Source organism: Colossoma macropomum, unplaced genomic scaffold (assembly GCF_904425465.1).
Source record: "Colossoma macropomum unplaced genomic scaffold, Colossoma_macropomum, whole genome shotgun sequence".
NCBI classification, from domain to species: domain Eukaryota; kingdom Metazoa; phylum Chordata; class Actinopteri; order Characiformes; family Serrasalmidae; genus Colossoma; species Colossoma macropomum.
Window position 1 is genome coordinate 27,970,016 of NW_023494801.1, and position 19,625 is coordinate 27,989,640.

The 19,625-nt window shown below is 39.3% G+C and overlaps 1 protein-coding gene across 1 annotated transcript in view; it reads left to right on the top strand.

Annotated features, from left to right (window-relative positions):
- LOC118821856 (putative methyltransferase NSUN7) overlaps positions 1-19,625 on the top strand; it is a 71,259-nt gene that overhangs the window by 15,368 nt on the left and 36,266 nt on the right. Inside the window, exon 3 of the mRNA XM_036590605.1 lies at positions 16,212-16,270. Within this exon, the coding sequence (XP_036446498.1) occupies positions 16,212-16,270 (59 nt within the window). The remainder of the gene's footprint in view (positions 1-16,211; positions 16,271-19,625) is intronic.

Sequence of the window (19,625 nt, forward strand, 5' to 3'; positions counted from 1 at the left end):
CCAAAATGTTTTTTTTACATTTAGTATAAGTTTTACAGTGCCCTCTGGTGGACTATAGAGTTCAGACTTTTTTTTTTTTGAGTCCAGACAGATCATGAGAATGAGTAACATTAGAAAAGCAAACCTGCTTATATTTTATCTTAATTTTCTATTACGTTTTTTAAACTTTCATGATGTGAGAGAGTGACAGTGGCTGCTTTTTCCAACTCCTCGCCAATACAGTGTCTTGCTTTCATACTGCTACATTACGTCTTGTTTGTCCAGCATAGTCTGCCCAAGGTGTCCTTTGGTGCTCTGGTGCTAATGGGAAATAACTTTGACTTTATCAAGAAAGCCATCAATGAAACTATCACAAGTATTTAAATGCGAGCGTTACAGTAGCGCACAAGCAGCTGGACTTCAGCCTGGAACAGATGGTATCAAAGTTCAAACTAGGAAAATGCATTTAAAAAAACGCATTAAAAATGTGTTTAAAAATTTAGTGGCATAAATATTTATTGCATTAACACATTACTAACTATGACACCACTAAATATAATGTGAATAAAAACAGAAACAGTACAAAAGCAAGATTTATTATTTATCTTTATGTTTTATCTTATTAAGATTTTAAAATATTTATTTATTTTTTGTATTTGTTTTGTTTGTTATGAAACTGATGCCTGCAACGTGTTCCAAATTGGCACAGGGACAATTTAAGACTAGGAATACTGTTAAATGTTTAGAAAACATTTTATAAGAGGTGCTTGTGTGTAAAAAGAGCATCCAGGAAAGGCCTAGAAAGAACATTCCTCAATGAGCATTTGCAAGAATTTGTTGTATTTCACCCTCTATAGTACCAAAAAAAAATCAAAAGATTGAGAGAATCCGGAGGTCAACAACCACAGACTGAATGCCCTTGACCTTCAATCCCTCAGAAGACACTGCATTTAAAACCAGCATGCTTCTGTAATGCATGTCACCGCATGGGCTTGGGAATACTTTGACAAACCATTGTCAATAAATACTGTTCATTGCTTAATCCCCAAATTTAACATAAGACAATACTTTGCACAATGGATAGAATAGATCAGTGTCCAGAAAAAATGTCGACTTCACAGTGGAAATGTGTATTGTGTTCTGACAAGTCAACTCTCTGATTGTGTATTGAAATAGTGGACGTTGTGTTCTCTGGGCCAGAGAAGTAAAGGACCATCCAGATTGTTACCAGCATAAAGTTCAAAAGCCAGGGTCTATTGTATTATAATAATAATAATAAATACATTCAGTTTATATAGTACCTTTCACAAACCTACAAATGGGGGAAAAAAGACCTAACAATTTGAAGAAGAGGAGTAGTGAGCAGTGAAGAGGAAGGTTGGACTTAAAAAGAAAGGAGGGTAGAGCAATCAAGAAGTGATTGAGGTAGAGAGTTCCAAAGTTTGGGAACAGTAACACTGAAAGGCCTGTGACAGCAAGACGTCCAGTGCCAGAAGATTTGAGGATCTGTGGAGGTGTATAAGTGCCAGTAGCATGTGGAATTAACACTGAGAGATGACAACGGCAAGAAACATTCTGCATGTGCTACACCTCCATGGCTGCATAATCATAGACCCAACAAAGACCCTGTATGGTTGTGCAGCTGAAAACTTGTATAAATGAAAAATTCCCTCTTGAAAACTGGACAAGTTGATGTCTCCAGCCCCTGAGCATTTATTAAGTGTTGTTAAAAAGAAATGTGATGTAACACAATGATAAACATGTCTCAACCTTTTTGGAACGTGTTGCAGACATCATATTTGGAATGAGCAAATATTTACACAAGGTTAACATCAGATATATTTTTGTACTGTTTTCAATTTAACACAGGTCAAACAGGCCCATCATCCCCCTAACCCCATCGCAAATAAATACATAGATATTTATATATGTGTATATACTCTTGAAATGATAAAATAATCATCTGTCCAAAATGTTGTTTCCATTTCACAAATTTGTACATGAAGCAATGCTTTTATTGGGTTAGGACAAGTATCTCAAGCTCTATCTCGACTCCCAGAAGCACTCATTTGGAACTGTGATTGGTCAGGATGCTCACAGCACACAGTAAAAACACTGTGATTGATTTGAGGCTCATTTGCATATTGTGACCTTCTGTGAAATTAGAATTGCAAAGGTCAGTATCATTATAACAATTAACCCTTTTTCACGGTAGCTATACAATGCAATTACTGCCTGCTTTGGTGGTACCTCAGCTGAACTCTGCATTTTTTCTTTTGTTGTTGTCGTAGTTGTGCTGTCCGTTTTATCTTGGTATGTCTCATCTCTCCACTTTCACCCCTCATTGCTCACTAGCAGCGCAGCATTTCACAACAGAGAGCCAACAATATCATAGTTAAGCTTATAACAGATTACTGGGGAAAATATTATATTTGATTATAGTAATTCAAAATATCCATATCAATGTTCATTACACTGGTGGAAAGGCCACTAGGGGGTCTGCAGAAAGAGGTTACCCAACGAACTTGTGCAGCTCTAATAGGAAGGCAGCTAGGGTGAGTGTGAATGTGTGAGTGTAAAATTAAACTGGTGATGTGGAGAGATTCGGTCAGCAGCCCCTGAATGAGAAACCTAGATAGAAATATCACCAGAGACTCTCCGAGACTCACTCTCTCTCACTCTCTCCCTCTCTCTCTCTTCATTTCTCTTTCTGTCACTTCATCACTCACTTTCTCGCTTTCATTACCAACTCTAGCCATGCCTGCCTTTTCTACATCAGCCACCCTCACTTTTGCGATCTATCTCTCTCTCCCAGTCTGTCTGTCTGTCTGTCTGTCTGTCTGCTCTCCACTGCCTCCCCACAGCTCCCCTTTCTCTGACTTCTTCATCCTCCATGTCCTTGATCTGTGACGAGATAGAGGCGTTTATAGTCTTAGTCTATATCATGGTCTGTGGAGAACGTTTGGTTTTCCTGGCATGTATTGCTCCCTTGTCTAACATTACGAGGAAATTACATTACATGCAAATGAGCACAGGTGTGAATCAAAAGGGCGCCGATTCGATTGGCCGGATGACCTTGCCGGCTGGCCAATTACCTCCCGTGGGTGCGATAGCTTTCTTTTCGTGCTTATTGGCTGGGAGGTTTCTGATTAGCTGGATTAATAACAATTCACGTGCCGTTTTACGTTCCAGTTTTATGCTTTTCTGACCCAGTCATTGCTGGTGATCTCCAGGCCTCCTCATGCATCTGCTTGGATCACTACCTCGAGAAAAAGAGAAAGGAAAAAGCAGAAGCTTTATAGCCGTCTTGCTCTTGAACAGAACAGTGGCCTTCAAGACATGGTGTTGTTGCACTATAGCGAGTCACCCCATAATACCCCACTTCAGACTGAATCATTTTTACTACAGTTTTGGGGCCAGATTTACAAAAGTGTCTAAAGAAAGAAAATCTTCTTAAATGTGCCTACATACTTACAGTTATTATTCTTCAAAAAATGTCCTTTTTTTCATTTTATTCTTAACTTTTCTCTTATGAACAATTGTAGGAACAAAAAAAACATTCTCAGATATTTTCTTAACCTAGCAACAGTCTCACATTTGTCTTTGAAATTAAGAATTGGAAGAGTGAACCTCTAAAACTGTAAATTCTAATGAGATTCACTAAATATTGCATGTAAGTGCAGTAGACCTCATTCATTAATATCTTTTTGCTAAATTCTTGAGAAAGGTCCTAAGAAAAAGTCTACGTCAGATTCATGATGTGCTCTGAAACCGCAGAATTGTTCGCACCTTTGTGTGTGTAGATTCTGTTGTTACCTAAGAACAAATCCCAAATAAGAAAACATTGGTGAATGTCAGAATCTACGTGAAAACTGCGGACGTGGGTTACAAGCAGACATTTCTTCTGAAGAATGGTCGGTGAATGAGGCCCATTCTTTTGAACTTCTTAGTACTTGTCTTACCCTGTGTTAACACTGGCAGCAACTTTTCATATCTTCCAGCCAAAATTGTTGGTCGCTCATCACCTGTGGCTGTTTATGAACTCTAGCTGGCTGTTGGTTGCCATGGTTTCACTGCCGCCAAGAAATCATGTGTTCCCTCTAAATAAATAAAAATCATACTGTCTGTGCAGTTAGTATGTGAAGAAAGCAGTGTTTGGTTTTTGTGATCGCTGCCATCTATCGGTGGCAAAAGCAATGGCGCGGTTCCTCCATCTCTAGTAGGAGTAAATATCTAGGAGCCAAAAAAAGGGGCATGTCATTTCTCTGTGGCAGAGATCAAGCATGTACCACCTGCTCAATGGACCATTTTCACAAGAAATGAAAGTGTGTAAACACTGGGTAAAACAAGTTCCACTATTGCCTTACGGACAGTTACTAACCTCAGAAATACAGGCGTTCGTATCACTTCAGCCACCACAGAAAAGTGTCTCACATTATCTTTGTCATATTTGTCAAGATTGAAATTCGAGAATGTGTCCAAACACATAACGGTGTGGGGTACCAAACTAAATAAAAAATATAAATGCTTTGTGGAAAAAATCGTTCACAGCTATTAGAGTACAATATTGTCAGCTGGCTATCTTTAGTGGGACAAAATGGTGGATAGGTGAAAATAACAACTGCTAGTCTTTGGCATGCTAGTATTTGGCTTAATAAACAATCAGTTACCCCACATGCATAAGAAGTAAATATGTCAGTGATTTCAATGTTTATTCTTATAATTAAGCTATCAAATTTATTGAATATTGGTAGATATTTGTTGGAGTCCTACAGAACACTAATAAACACATATATTATTGTTTTTAGGGGTGTTCTGAGTTACTAGTATTTGAGTACTCATTTGGAAATATCAATAATTATTTAAAGTCTGTAAAAAGCGGTTCAGGCCAGAGCTACACTGCATTATTTGCAATTCTCATGCAATTTTTTGTCCTGTTTTCTGATCATCGTGGGTGATCTTGGACCTCTTTAAAGGGCTCTGCCTGGATGACTGCCTGCACAAAAAAAAGAAAAAAAGAAGAAGCTTTATGGCCATCTTGCCCTTGAGCAGAACAATGGCGTCTTTGCCTGAACCACTTCAGTAAATATCAGCCTGATGGTGATGTATAATACCTAACCCATCTAAACAACCTGATTAAAAGTCCTGGCCAGAATGGACCAATTCACTGCCTCTGTCCTCTACCCTGCTGAGATAAATGTGAGTTGTGAGTGATATAACGTGAGAGAGAGATTGTGTGTGTGTGTGTGTGTGTGTGTGTGTCGTTTGATGCGGTGATACAGAGAGAATGTGTGTGTGTGTGTGTGTGAGTGTGTTTGAGTGTGTGTGTGTGTGTGTGTGTTAGTGTGTGTGTGTGGGTGGGTGGAGTAGACATAGTAAGAGTGTGTATGTAACGAGCACAGCAAAGCACACATCTTGGAGATAAAAAAGAGTAATGGAAACCAGTCGATTGTATTCATCTGTCACCTGCTGTTCTTTTTCTTTTTTTTTTTTTGTCTTTCATTGGTGTTTTTTTTCTCCCCGATCCATCATTGGGCACTCTTGACATTGTGGAAACCCAGCCAGCTCAGATGACGTCACATAGCCTTTTGCACGAACGTGTAGAAGTGAATCTTTACTTTGGCTGCTTTCTTAATGTGTTCCAAGCAAAAGCGTTTTAGTTTACCTTAATTGGGAATTCCATTGATTTTTCCACATTTCTGCATAATTAACCTCTTTCTCTTTCCCTGATGGCCGTTTCGCTGGCAGGATAGAAACTGGCTAATTAACATTATCAAGTGAAATAGCTTTTACTTGTAACTCTTTTATCAGACTAAATAAGACACTGTTGGCTCTCTGTGTGTGAAATGTTGGGACTCTGTGTTAAGCTGCTAGTAAGCAATGAGGGGTGAAAGGGGATGAGTGAAACCCCCTGCTGTAAAATCAGTTCAGTGTTTGAAAATGACGACTTTGTCAAGATAAAAGAGAGCGCTCAAATGCAGGTTTTTTGGTATGAAAAAATCATGTTCAACTACCACATTAAAAATAACAGAAGAAAATCCACTTCCCTTTCAGTTTTGAAAATCCTACACATTTCCTTTGAGATATAATACCAGCCAAAACATTATGACCACCTGCCTAATATGCTGTTGGTCCTCCACATGCCACCAAAACAGCTCTGACCTGCGAAGCATGACCTGTGGTACCAAGATGTTAGCCACTGATCCTTTAAGTCCTGCAAGTTGCAAGGTGGATACACCACGGCTCGGACTTGTTATTCCAGTCTCACAGCTGCTTATTTGCATTGTAATCTGGGAAATTTGGAGGCCAGGGCAACATCTTGAACTCTTCAGACTGTTCCTCATTTTTGAACACAGTGTGCATTTTGGCATGGTGCATTATCCAGCTGGAAGAGGCCACTGCCATTGGGAAATACCACTACTATGAAGGTCTACAACAGTGTTTGGGTAGGTGATGTGTCAAATTGATATCCACATGAAGGCCGGGACCCAGCGTTTCCCAGAAATATGCCCAGAGCATCACACTCCCATCACCGGCTTGTCTTCTTCCCACAGTGCATCCTGGTGCCATCACTTCTCAAAGTAAACGGTGCACATGTATCCGGCCACCCATGTGATGTAAAAGAAATTGGGGCTCATCACCTTCTTCCATTAGTCCAAGGTCCAGTTCCAATGCTTTATGACCATCGTACTCACTTTAGATGGTGCACTGGGGCACTCTGACCAGTCTGCGGCTACTCAGCCCCATGCACAACAGGGTGTGATGCACTGTGTCGTGACACATTCCTCTCATAATCATCATTAAAAGTTTGGTGATACAGTATCCCTTCTGTCGGTTCGGACATGATGGGACAGCCTTCATTGCCTTCACGCATTGATGATCCTTGGGTGCCCAACACCCTGTCGCTGGTTCACGGTTTGTCCTTTCTCGGACCAGTGTTGGGAGATACTCACCATTGAGCACTCCACAAGCTCCAGCCCAGTCATCTGGCCATAACAATTTGGCTTATGTCAAAGTCATTCAAAGCTTCGTGTCTGCCCATTTCTCTCACATCCAACACATCAAGTACGAGAACCGACTGTTCACTTACCTTGTAATATTTCCTAGACCTTGCACTACGTGCGCCATTGTTACACCAACATTATGGCTGAAATGACTGTGAAAAGGGGTTAAATGGTTAAGATGTAAACCAAGTCATTTAGAGAGGTTTAATGTAAAACACTTTGTTCTAGAGAAGCTTACTGAGCCTGTTTCCTGGGTGCTGTGGTTAGGGGCTTCCCACCGCTCTGGGCACATGTGCTCACTGCCCCCTAGTGTTTGTGCCTTCACTAGTGTGTATGTGGGTGTTTCACTGCACAGATGGGTTGAAATACGGAGGTGAATTTCCCTGTTGTGGGATTAATAAAGAGTAACTTAATATCCGCCCACTTAGTCTACAGCAGTTTAGCTCATGGAATATAGAAATTTGTTTTTCAAGGCCTGGAAAAGTCTTGGAATTTCCTGGACTTTTTCCCCATGCCTATCATCATCTCATCACATTTGAAGCACTGAAGAGTTTAGATCGTAAAAAGCATCGAGATCTGACACTAATCTGCACATGGACTAACTTTATTAACATGTTGTTAATGTGAATCTCAGCTTGCTAAGATGTAACATTTAGGACGTGTGTAGTAGATGTTCTGACATTCGAACACTGGAGAAGACGAATAAACAAGCCAAACATAAGAGGAAAAACACACCGCTGCTGCTTCTCACATCAAGATCTGTGTGACTATCTTCTTCCCTGTGAGTCAAGCTAGACACAGAAATGACAGTCGCGGTGCGGCATGTGGTCGTGCACCTCCGAAGTTTTGTAACTTGGTGCTCAGAGCGCGCACTGTGCTTTGTTTAAAATGAATGAATTTGAAGGAGAGTTTGCTGAGCAGGTTCATCTCTGCAGGCGCTTGTATGATACCTCATATCATACCATATCATAGAGAAAACTGCAGCAACAGAAGAGCTACTGTAAACACTAACGTGTTCACCTCAGGTTCACGTGCCATCTATGGAGGCTTGCACAACACTCTGCTACAAAAATCAGCCTTCACCGCGCTGTGTCTGCTCCGCGACGGCTAAACAAACGTCACCTGCTGCAGCTACATTAAGAAATGCCGAGCTAACTGCTGAAATACTCTCGTTGATTTGATGTTATACAGCCTTGCTATACTCTGGATACTCAAAGCTGTGAACTTTCCTTACATTCCTCTCCTAAATACTGTAAAAATTGGATTAAAATCGCTGAGAAACTTCAGTAGCCTAATAAATATATTACCTCCCCACACCATTGAATAATAATCCCTCGCTTATTGATCTTCTGTTCGATAAATACTATTTCACTGGCTAAATCAGTACGTCTTTGTTAATGTTAACTCATTTGATTTACATTTATGGCACATGGCAGATGCTCTTACCCAGAGCGACTTACAATTCGAACATTTTACACAGGTAGGGGCAGGTAGTGTTAGGAGTCTTGCCCAAGGACTCATATTGGTGTAAGGTGCTTGCCCTGGCAGGGGATTGAACCCCAGTCTATAGCATAGAAGGCAGAGGTGTTACCTGCTACACTATATCAAACATTTCAAGCTATACATAGTGAAATGGAGAAGGATGTCCACCTAATCATGATGTGCCTGCATGTACAATGTCTGTGTTATGTGTTAGGGCAAAACGCTAAATCATTCTTTACAAATGAAACCAATTGACGTCTTAACATTTGTCAATGAAAATATGGGATGATGGAGTCAAAACAAAATATGTAGGCTCTGAAATCATGGAACATTAATCTACTGAGCAAAATAACAGATCTGTTCTCTGAGGTTGGAATGTTAAACTTGCTGTAGATGTCCGTACATGGGTCAGACTTCAGTTTCACTTGCCACCATTCCATTTAAACTGCATTTTGATTTACTAGCTAATAATATTCAAATATTAAATTAATATTAAGACAATTTTAGGTCTTTTTTTCCTCGCGTGACAGCCGTCTATATGTTAAATTAGTGCTGGACAGTTAGTGATAAAATTCAATATCAAGATTTTATCATAGATAAAGATTTCACAGTGTCATGCTATCAGGTGATATTGAAGTGTAATATTAATAAAGTTAATGAACTTATACTTCCTGAGTTTCCTTATTTTAATGGATTTTAAGCATTTGAGTTAAATGTAAACCCTCAAGGACTGCATTCCATGAGTAATGTCCACAAAATTAAATGGTCCTTATTTACGAATATGTTGCTAAAAATATCACTAAAACAGGAAATAATATCAGTATCACGCTATACCGGTATAGATGATATATCGCCCAGCACTATGCTAGATGTTGGAAATGGAAATTTTATTTTATGTCGTGGAAAAGTCATGGAAAAGTCATGAAATTCCACTGTATTAAAAGTCTTAAAGGCACAGTAACAAAAGCAGCCTGTTTAATATTGTTAAGGAAAAAAGAAGGTCATGTAAGACTGAATTAGGACAGGTTTTGTTTAATAAACCTACACATATGTTATAAGTGGACCTCAGGGTAACATATGGGCCCTTAGATTAACCACTATTTTACTATTTCAACATTACATATGTTTAAATTCAGAAGATGTGTAAATTCACTGGTCATTCTAGATATTTAGTAAAATAATTATATTGTTATATAAAATAGCAGTATATATTTGCATTGCAAACATCGAAAACCAGTGGATGGTAGAGCAGCTGAAACAGCAGGCTGTTGGTTGGTAAGCTCCTCTTTTATGGCAGTGTGATAAAAATCTGCACCGTTAAGGCCGTTCAGGATTTATGATTTATAGCTTCTTTGTTCTGCTCACAAAAGCAGACTATACACAGGGTTCAGCTCCATATAACATGGGATGGACATTTTAACAGTTTTGCTGTTTGAATATTCATATTTTTAAGGAAGAGTATTTAAATATTCCAGCAGGAAAATAGATATTGTTAAGAATACCTAAAAAACATTAGTTAACTTTCACTCACTGCTTGCAGCTGGTGTAAGTGGTGATTATAATTAGTTGGTTGATTTGGTGATTTAGGCTATCGTCTTGTGGCGCATGTGACTTCTTTCTTGTTTTTTTCTTTTTGAGCCTCTGTGTGTGATGTTTATAGACCATTCTACCAAATTAGTTCAATCTGCAGTCACATCGTAAGTAACAATAATAAAAAAGGCGTGTTATTTAAAAAACAGTAGGTGGTAAGTATTCAGAAGATCATAACATAAAACCTTGTGAATTGGATATTCACAAGGTTTTAGGTTATGATCTTAGACATTAATTGAGACAGTAAAAAGCTATATATATGTGTATATATATATACACACACACACACACACACACATAGTATATAACAAAATGTTAAAGATATTTGTTATTTCTTTTAAAGTGAAGTTGAAAATTTGTAATTTTTATCATGAGTTTAATTCTTAACTAAAAAAAAGCTTTATTCAAAAAATGCTGCCCCACATTTTCATGTCACTAGTGAATCACAAAGAGTTTAAGTCCACAGGCGGAGCCTTATTTTAGCCACACCGCTGCACTTTATTGCAGGAAGTGAGACTGCATCCCTGTCCCTCATGGCCACATGGTGAGCAGTTAGATTCTATTGTTTTGAAGTAAATGTGTCCCAAAGTCTGAAAATCAGTTTGTAACATTAAGAATCATCACTATTGAAACATTTTACATGTTTAACTGTTCAAAGCTGTGTTTGCTGGTCATGTACTGGCAAGCGTTTCTGAGTTTTGCTCAAAATTAGCTAAAATTGTCACTACTGAAATATTTGATAAAGTTTTGGGTGTGTTATTATTGTATTGGTAATGTAAAAATGGAATATTCAGTAATTTATTTTAATAAAATAATCATATATATAGGGTCACTTAAAGTAAGGGTAAAGTAATTCCAAGTCAATCAGAAGTCAACTCTGACTCAGGTTCTGTAGACTGATCCTTATATGGAAAGATGTGTGGTGTGGCGTGAAATCCGGCCCAACGCCTCTTTTTTTAACCATTCTTTTTTAAATGACTAGAGTTTACAGGGCAACTCGCGGCAGCACCTGACTCTATATGTAGTTCTCTTATAACCAAAGTTGTGGGGGAACATGCCTAAAACCCTTCTTTCTTCCAATCTAACGCCCTATGAATTCACATCCTCACCTTCTGTTCCCGTGACGAAGTGTTTGCAATCCCCACCTCCACCCCATCTCCCCCTGTTCCGCAGTCCTGCGTCAGTCCTACCACAGCTATGAGGGGGGGGTCCGGCCTTCCCGCTACAGGCAGAAGCCACCCAGAACTCCAGCCCAAGCTCTCCTCCCTCCCTCAATCAGTCTTCCCTTGTACTATCAGCGCATGTTGAAGCCATGATCCGAACTCAGAAAACACAAAAGATGGTCCTTCAAGGGTTCTTTAGTAAGTTAGTTTTATGTAGAACCGTGAACACTAAAGGAAACCTTAGCATGATTAAAAGTTTCCTTGCATCATGAAAGCGTTCTTCAGATTGATGGAGAATGTGCTGTAGATAGTTCTATATAGTACCAAAATGGGGTCTTCTATTATAACAAGCTTGACTTAACAATAGAAGAACCCTTTTTAGTGCAACGTTTCAAAAAGGTTTTATACAGAACCATCTACAGCACATTCTCCATCATCTGAATGACCCTTTCACCATGCAAAGAACCCTTTAATCGTGTTAAGGATCTTCGAGTGTTCACAGTTCTATATAGAACCATTTTCTTGACTAAAGAACCCTTGAAGAACCGTTGTTTTAAAGAGTGTAGTACTAGTTCTTTCAGTTTTAACAAAGAATCTTACATAGTGCTGCTTTAACCAGTTAAGGCAGTGCCAGAGCAGTAGATAAATGCAAAGATTAAACCATCTTAAACATAGTTTTCCCACTTTCATACTCACAGATCATAGTGATAAGCAGATTTGTAGCTTATACCAAGTTGTGTCAGGCAGATTTAGATTAAATGTGGGTAGAATTAAGTTAAATGTGGGGGAAAATGTGCTTTACTTTGTTTGAGCGGATCACAGCATTATGTTCAAGTTGACGGGATCGAAGAGTCGACTCCAAGCGTTTCGGCTCTTTGAATCATCAGTAAAGAATCAACTCCCAGACTCATTGGAGTCAAAGAATCGACTCCTTGGGAATCAATACACAAAATGTGTCCAGTGAGAACCCCCCCAGTGCTATTCTAGCGTGGACTAACTGGGAGTTTATGATTTGTTTGTTTAGACCTGGAAATTACAGGGTACAGGATGAATTAAAAGAGAAATCCTGACCAAATTACATTAATGTACCTCCTTTGGTAAAACTAGTACAGCTCAAATACGTCCCAGGCATTCCTGGCATGTATTCTGTTCATAATGCTGTGTTGTTTCACTGTTCACAGCTTTTTTTTCAGCTTTTTTTTTTTTTTATTTCAGTGTAGCGATGCTGAAGATAATTACCCTGACTTTAGGCCAATAATTAGCCCAAACCACTGAAGCTGTTAACATTTGACATGCAATGCAGTGTTTGGCCTGAAGCAGTCTCCCCAGAAAGACAGTGCTGGGGGAGGATGCAGTGCAGGGTGGGTTTCATAATGAGTATCTAAATGCTTTTCTGTAGAACAGGCGCTAGCATTGTTAATTCAGTAGTAGAGAAAGACAAATCGTGTGCTCTGTGGCGTGATCGTGGTTTGCTGGGTTCAGCCGGTTGTACGGTAATGAGAGTGGGGTTAATGGCGCTGGGTGAACAACTAGTTGGCCTCCACCCAAAGCAATGCATCACCCCAGTCTGCTGTGCACACATGGGCAAAGTGGTATCAGAGCTGTCTGTGTCCTGTGTACAAAGTGAATTTATGACTGTGTTCTTTTTTCAACATTGCTCTCACTGTTAGAGGTTTGCCACACATACATGCGGTGCTGATAGTGATATGTGGGTGTCACAGCAGATAAACGATGTGTTAGTGGTTGCCGTGGTAACCTTTCTTTCATTGTGTCACACTTCGGTGATGGACAGAGCGAGAGATCGCAGCCGTCAATCAAGATAAGAGTCTTATCTGTAAACACAAACACACATACATACTTTGCTGGCACACAAAGATATTATATGTATGTGTGTGTTTAACAGGTGTATTCAAATTTCTCTTAGATGTAAAGGATTTATCTCTCTCGCTCCCTCACCTCTGCACATCAATTAAATCCATTGCTCTCTCTATCTCTGTGTAACTTTTTCGTTCTCATTCCTTACTCCTTATTTCTTTTAAGACCTATTCAAGCTGGATTAGTTTTCTGTAGGGAGGTGAGGCACTGCCAGTTTACCACGGGGCATCTGTATGACCAATTCGCACGGTATAAGAAATTTTGGTATAGACCACTGTAGTCGTGTCATCATTTTGTAGTCGGTGCCATGCTCTTATGCCCATATTAGAAACTCCAGGTCTAAGCTTGATTCCTCTATGGCCAGAATGAATAGGGTTTTCAAAAAAATCACCTCTATTGCACCCTGTGTTCCATGTTCTTCTCTTGAATACCACTGGATCCTCTGCATTTTGAGGTTGTTAAAGAGTTGAAATATGAATATTGCTAATGCTACTGCGCACTGAATTGATGTCAGTAGACTGTCAGCCTCCTTAAGCACGCTTTGCCAATATGGTAGCGTATTTCCATGTACAGAGGGCAGAGGAAATCAGAACAATAGGAGCAGGTTTCCCTGCAGTTCTCTGTTCTTCATCTGATACTCACTAAAACATCAGATAGGTCTTTCCGTTAGCTTGATTTGAAAAGCTCTACAAACGTACCTGCACTCAATTAAGTGCAGACTCAGCTTAATATCACTGCTGACCCCCTGATGAGCTGTTTTTTGCTATCAAAATATCCTAATTATTATTTTAATGCTGGTAACATTTTCTGAGGACATTTCCTCCAGTCATTCCCCAGCTTCTTTTTCAAATTTTCCCATTCCACCTTAAACACTTTAAACACCTCTTAATTCTGAACTGCAGCAGCATTAAAGGTGAAAGTGGAAAATTCAAACAAGAAGCTGGCGAAAAAGAAGTTGACTTCAGCTTCATGGAGAGTTGAAAGGCCTGATATGAGCAGGTTTCTCTATTTAAGCTTGACAGCTGAGTAACATTAACTTATTTCTGCTGTTTCTCAAAACCAACAGGTCAGTATTGTTTGTCCCGTTTGCTAATGCCTGTGATAGCTAATTTCAATTGCTGCACCATTTAAGCTGGAATGGGAACATTCAAACAAGAAACTGGTAAAAATAAGTTAAATTCAGTTTTAACACTCGTAGTACTTTTTGATAAAGAGTTTTAGCCTATCAGAATATCATACTTACAGGTTCTATTTACGGGTATACCCGTAAATATGCGCTATTGTAGAACATTTTCAAACGGTAGCACAACTCGCCAGAACACCACCATAGCCTGCCGTTGTTTTGTGTAGCTTAGTGACATCAAATTGATGCGCAGTAGCTTTAGCTTGCATGTAGCAATATTAGTATTAATACCCTGAGGATCCAGTGATATTCGGGAAAAATATGTACACAGGATAAAACATATCAGGTTCTGAACCTTTTTATTCAACACAGGTTGTGATAGAGGTGATTTTTCGTAAACTCTATTCATTCTGGCCATAGAGAAATTGAGCTTAGACCCGGAGTTTCTAACATGGGCATAACGTGCACTACAGAATTACGCACGACTACAGTGGTCTATAAATGATATAAAAGTGGCTTCACTCCAGAAAAGAGTAGAAAATGTCATATTTATTTTAGCCACTCTTTCATTTACCTTAACCGTCTGTCTTGCTGTCTTAAGTGAAAGAAGTTTGTCATTAGCGTCGTCATTAGCTTTGAAAGTAACAGCCAACAGTCAACATTAACATATAAAATCAGGCTTTTTCTGTAATTTTTACATTTGCTGAGTTGTACATGTGAGGTAGGGCAGTAACGTGATATATCAGCTGGATTTTAGTGACATAGAATGCGTGTAAAAGCTGGTTCGAGCCTCCAAACTTAAGAAACTCCAATATGATTTCCTGTGTCCTTTTCTGTCTTTCCACCCTCTCTCTTCTGTTCTCTCTCTTTCTCTTTCTCATTCCTCCTCTCTCTTTTTCCCACCCCTTTTATCTCTTTCTCCTTTTTTATCTTTCTCTCTCCTCTTTATCTCTTTTTCTTTCATGTTTACCTCTTCTCTCTTTCCCTTTTTTTATATCTTTTTTATCTCTTCTTCTCTCTTTCTCTCTGCTCTTTACCCCTCTTACTCTTTCTCCCTCATCATCTCTCTGTCTGTGGCTTTCTTTCTCTCCTGTGTCCCTTTTTTATCTCCCATTCCTTACCATTCTTAATTTCCCTCACCCTCTTTGAATATCTCTCTCTTCCTCTCTCGCTCTCTCTCTCTCTCTCTCTCTCTCCCTCTCTCTCTCTCTCTGTCTCCCCCATATATAGTGATCTCATTCCAATTCCAAACAGTATTCTCCAGAGGAATGGCATGAAAGTGAAGTAAAATCTCCACTATCACTTTTAGAAGTTTTTCTCACTGTAAAATATGCATTTTGACTTGATGATGCTCCTACATAATGCATCAAAAAGTCATAATATCTGATATTTATATGGTTAATTTCTCATTTTATGTTTAGAAATCCAACATGTAAAATAACACATTTGCAACATTACAATATGGATATTCTAGTTATTTCTTGTATAAAGTTTGATTCTGGCTCCTATATTGAAACCACAGAGGTTGCTGGGTTAGTCTTACAGTTTTACAGTCGTCCCACTGCATCACCAGCTTAATTCTCAGGGCTAATTTCAAAGGATTGTTTAATCAACTTTTACTGAGCCCAGCAATGGAGTTTATTAGGTGGTGTAATGAGTGGTGGATATGATATAAAATGATACAGTAATGGAGATCCAGCAGTGTCAGGCCACTGCTTTGCCCGTGATTGAGGCTGCAATTTAACAAGTAGATTTGATTTTACATCTCCATTAATCCAGCACATCATAGAACCAGATCAGAACTGATAACAATTCCTTGGTTGTCTCTAGATTTATAGACTGGGGGGTGAACAATTTGCAACTTTACTGCATATAGTATGTCACACTCTTTCATTTAATAAAGCAATTAAATTTTCCATTATTTGGGCATTAACATCTCTCACTTCTGTACCAGTTTTCATTTGATGTAGTCTAATCTAATCTTTTCTCCCTCAGATCAAGAGCTATTGGAAGACATCATGATTGACAGCTGCTTCTATGTGTCCCAGCCAGTGGTGAGTCTTGAAAGCAAAATGCAAAAAAATGTGTTTTATAAAGTGCAGTGTTTTGATAGAGAACGTTCCAGAAGTACAGGCCACATTGTGGTCCAACTGATATATAGATGTGCCAATAAAATCAGCTGATATTAAGGATTGTTATTTTTGGACATGTATTTATATGTCAGTAGGGACTGAGGACTGGTGTTAGATTTATACTAAAATTTTGATTACTAAATCAATACCTTAGACCAGAAACTGATGTCTCAAATTACACATAAAATGAAATGGAGAATGACCTTTTCTCAGCATTTTTATTTAGAGAAATGCAAATGATTTTCTGAAGTTGCTTAAAATGTGACATCAGAACATGTTTCCTATAAATTTGAATGGGTTTCAACATTATGAACACTTGAGTTCACTATTCAACGTATCATTTTCCTCAATGGTAACCTTTTCAAGTCAACATCATTTACTGAGAAGACAACTTGTTTAGAAGCCCACAAGTCCCCTTCAGCATCCAGTGTTGTACCAGTTAGATCTAGTGTTAGTGTTAGCTCTGAAGAAGCAGACTAAGTTACTTAGGTGACACGAAAAGTTATCTGTTTAACATGCATGTTTAAAGCCCTACTTTTCATGACGTTCAGAGCAGTGACCAACATTTATGACATTATCTCTTTCTTCTCCACAAATCTGCTAAATATGCTAGCATGACTGCTATGAATCTAAACCAACAAAATGCTGGGATCTGAGCCAACGAAGCGTTCACGTCAAATGTGCAAAGACTTTTAAACAATCTCGTCCGCCATGGTGTTAGACTTGTACCTCAGTGAATTTGTATAATGGGTATAAATGGGTTGGGCATTGGGTGGCCAAGGCAATTTTAAGGGGTCCAAACACCCAAAAAGTGAAAAAATGGAGGCAGCATTTTCTGTTACCTGTTTTTGTTAATACACTGCTATGATGTCAATTTGAACAGCACTGTTATTACTGAGGGAGCTCAGAGCTTGGCGAATTATCGAAGGTAGCCTAGTTCGCTCCAGCATTGCAACTTAGCAAACCTGTAAAAACTATGGACATGGCAGATTCGCACTGGATTCAAATCACAGATTCCAGCTTGAATAGAGCTTTAGTTTGGGCTGACACCCAAGGTCACCCCTCGGCCACCCCTCTGGCTTCTCCACTGAGGGACCACAGATAAATCTGCCCTAATGGCGCAGCCACCAATGCGTGGGCCCTAATTTGAATGCGGTATTTGAACGAGCTGAAGAGTATTGGTTCAGAGGAGTTTCAAGATACAGCAGGTTCACTCTCTCCCACTACGCTCTGACTGCAGAATGAAGCCTGAACTGTATTTTATTGTTGAGTTATTTCTGCTGCCATGACTTTGACTTCATAACCTATTAATCTTTCATTTCACTCACAGTTAATCACAGACTACGTTTTATCTGCTTGCCAAAAATCCATCTGCCGTTATTAATCATTAAAGTTTGTGTGTGCTTGCATGAGGTCTGTGTGTGTGGGTTTTAAAGAGCTAATGAATGATCGGTGGCCTGTAGCAGCAGCTGTGTTGGTAAGGGATAGGAACATCCTAATGGAGTAATAATATTGCTGGACACAACATGTTTAGCCTTGTTTTAAGCTTCTGGAGCTGGGGCTTAACTCTTTACCAATTTCAGTGGGGCAAAGTCCACCACCTAGACTGCTGCTGTGAGTAGTTGTATCATTTTTAATATGTTTACACAGATTTGATCATGTTACTGTATAAAAAGACATTTATGGCAAAGTGTTTGGTGCACAGTAGCCTACAGCACGACAGACTGTGTAAAGTAAACAGTACGTATTATCTATTACTGATGCTGAGAGTAACATCACATATATGTTATCTGTGGTTATGGTGGCTAACGCTAATAGCTAAAATGAAATTTTCAAAATGCTTTAAATCTAGCTGAGCGGACCACCTGTAATATATTTTTTCCTGATTTATCCCGTTCATAGAGCATTTGGAAGAAGCGCGAATGGCAAGATATTAGGTTTTGTTTTGAGGGCACAGTACAAACCTATTTCCAAAAAAGTTGTGACATTATGTGAAATGCTAATAAATACATAAAGCAGTGATGTGCAAATTCTGTTTGACCTGTTTTAAATTGAAACTGTACAATAACACAATCTTTGACATTTTACCTTATGAATATCATTGTTTTTGTGAATATACATTCTTTTTTTGTTATTATTTTGTAAATAAAAGAGCTCAATGTAGTATGTTAACATTGTTAAAGTTTCAAAATATACCATTTACTTTCCGGTTCATACAGCCCATGAATGAAAATTAAGCTGCAAAAGTAGCACATTGTAAACCAACCAACTTCACATATATACGCTCCATTTAACAGTTTAAGCCCACCCAGTCAGCCTACAGCAGTTTAACACCACCCTTTCAGCATACACTAGTTTAGCACTGCCTTTTGATGTTGATGTTATAAGGAGTGTTTCAGAGCAAGCCTATCTTTCACTCTCCAGCCCATTCAGTCTATATATGAAAACTAAGCTGCAAAAAAATGTTTATGTAATGTAATGTACATTACATTACAGCAATTTAGCCCCAGCCATTCACCCTACAACTGTTTAGCCCTGCTTATTCAGCCTTCAGCAGTCAAGCCCCAACCATTCAGCCTACAGCTGTCTAGCCAGGTCCATTTAGCCTACAACAATTAAGCCCCGCCCAATCAGTCTACAGCAGACTAGCCCCTCCCCATTCAGCCTACAGCGTTTAGCCCCACTTATTCAGCCTACTGCAGTCTAGCCCCACTCATTCAGTCTAGCCTAATCCATTTGGCCTACAGCAGTTAAGCCCTGCCTGTTCAGCCTATAGCAGTCTACCCCTGCCCATTCAGCCTACAGCAGTTAAGCCCCACCCATTCAGCCTAAAACAGTTTAGCCCTGGCCTTTCAGCATACAGCAGTCTAGCCCCACTCATTCAGTCTAGACCTGCCCATTTAGCCTAAAGTAGTTAAGCCTAAAGTTAAGCCTAAAGCACTCTCCAGCTCATACAGTCTATATATGAAAACTAAGCTGCAAAAAATGTTTATGTAATGTAATGAACAACAACACTCCATATATATGACTTTACAGCAATTTAGCCCCACTCATTCACCCTACAACTGTTTACCCCTGCCTGTTCAGCCTGCAGCAAGCAAGCCCCACCCATTCAGCCTACAGCAGTCTAGCCCTGTCTGTTCAGCCGACAGCAGTTAAGCCCCACCCATTCAGCCTACAGCAGTTAAGCCCCTACCCGCTTAGCCTACAGCAGTTTAACCCTGCCCATTCACCCTGAAGTTAGAAGGAACATTTGAACACAGACTGCTTTTTGAAT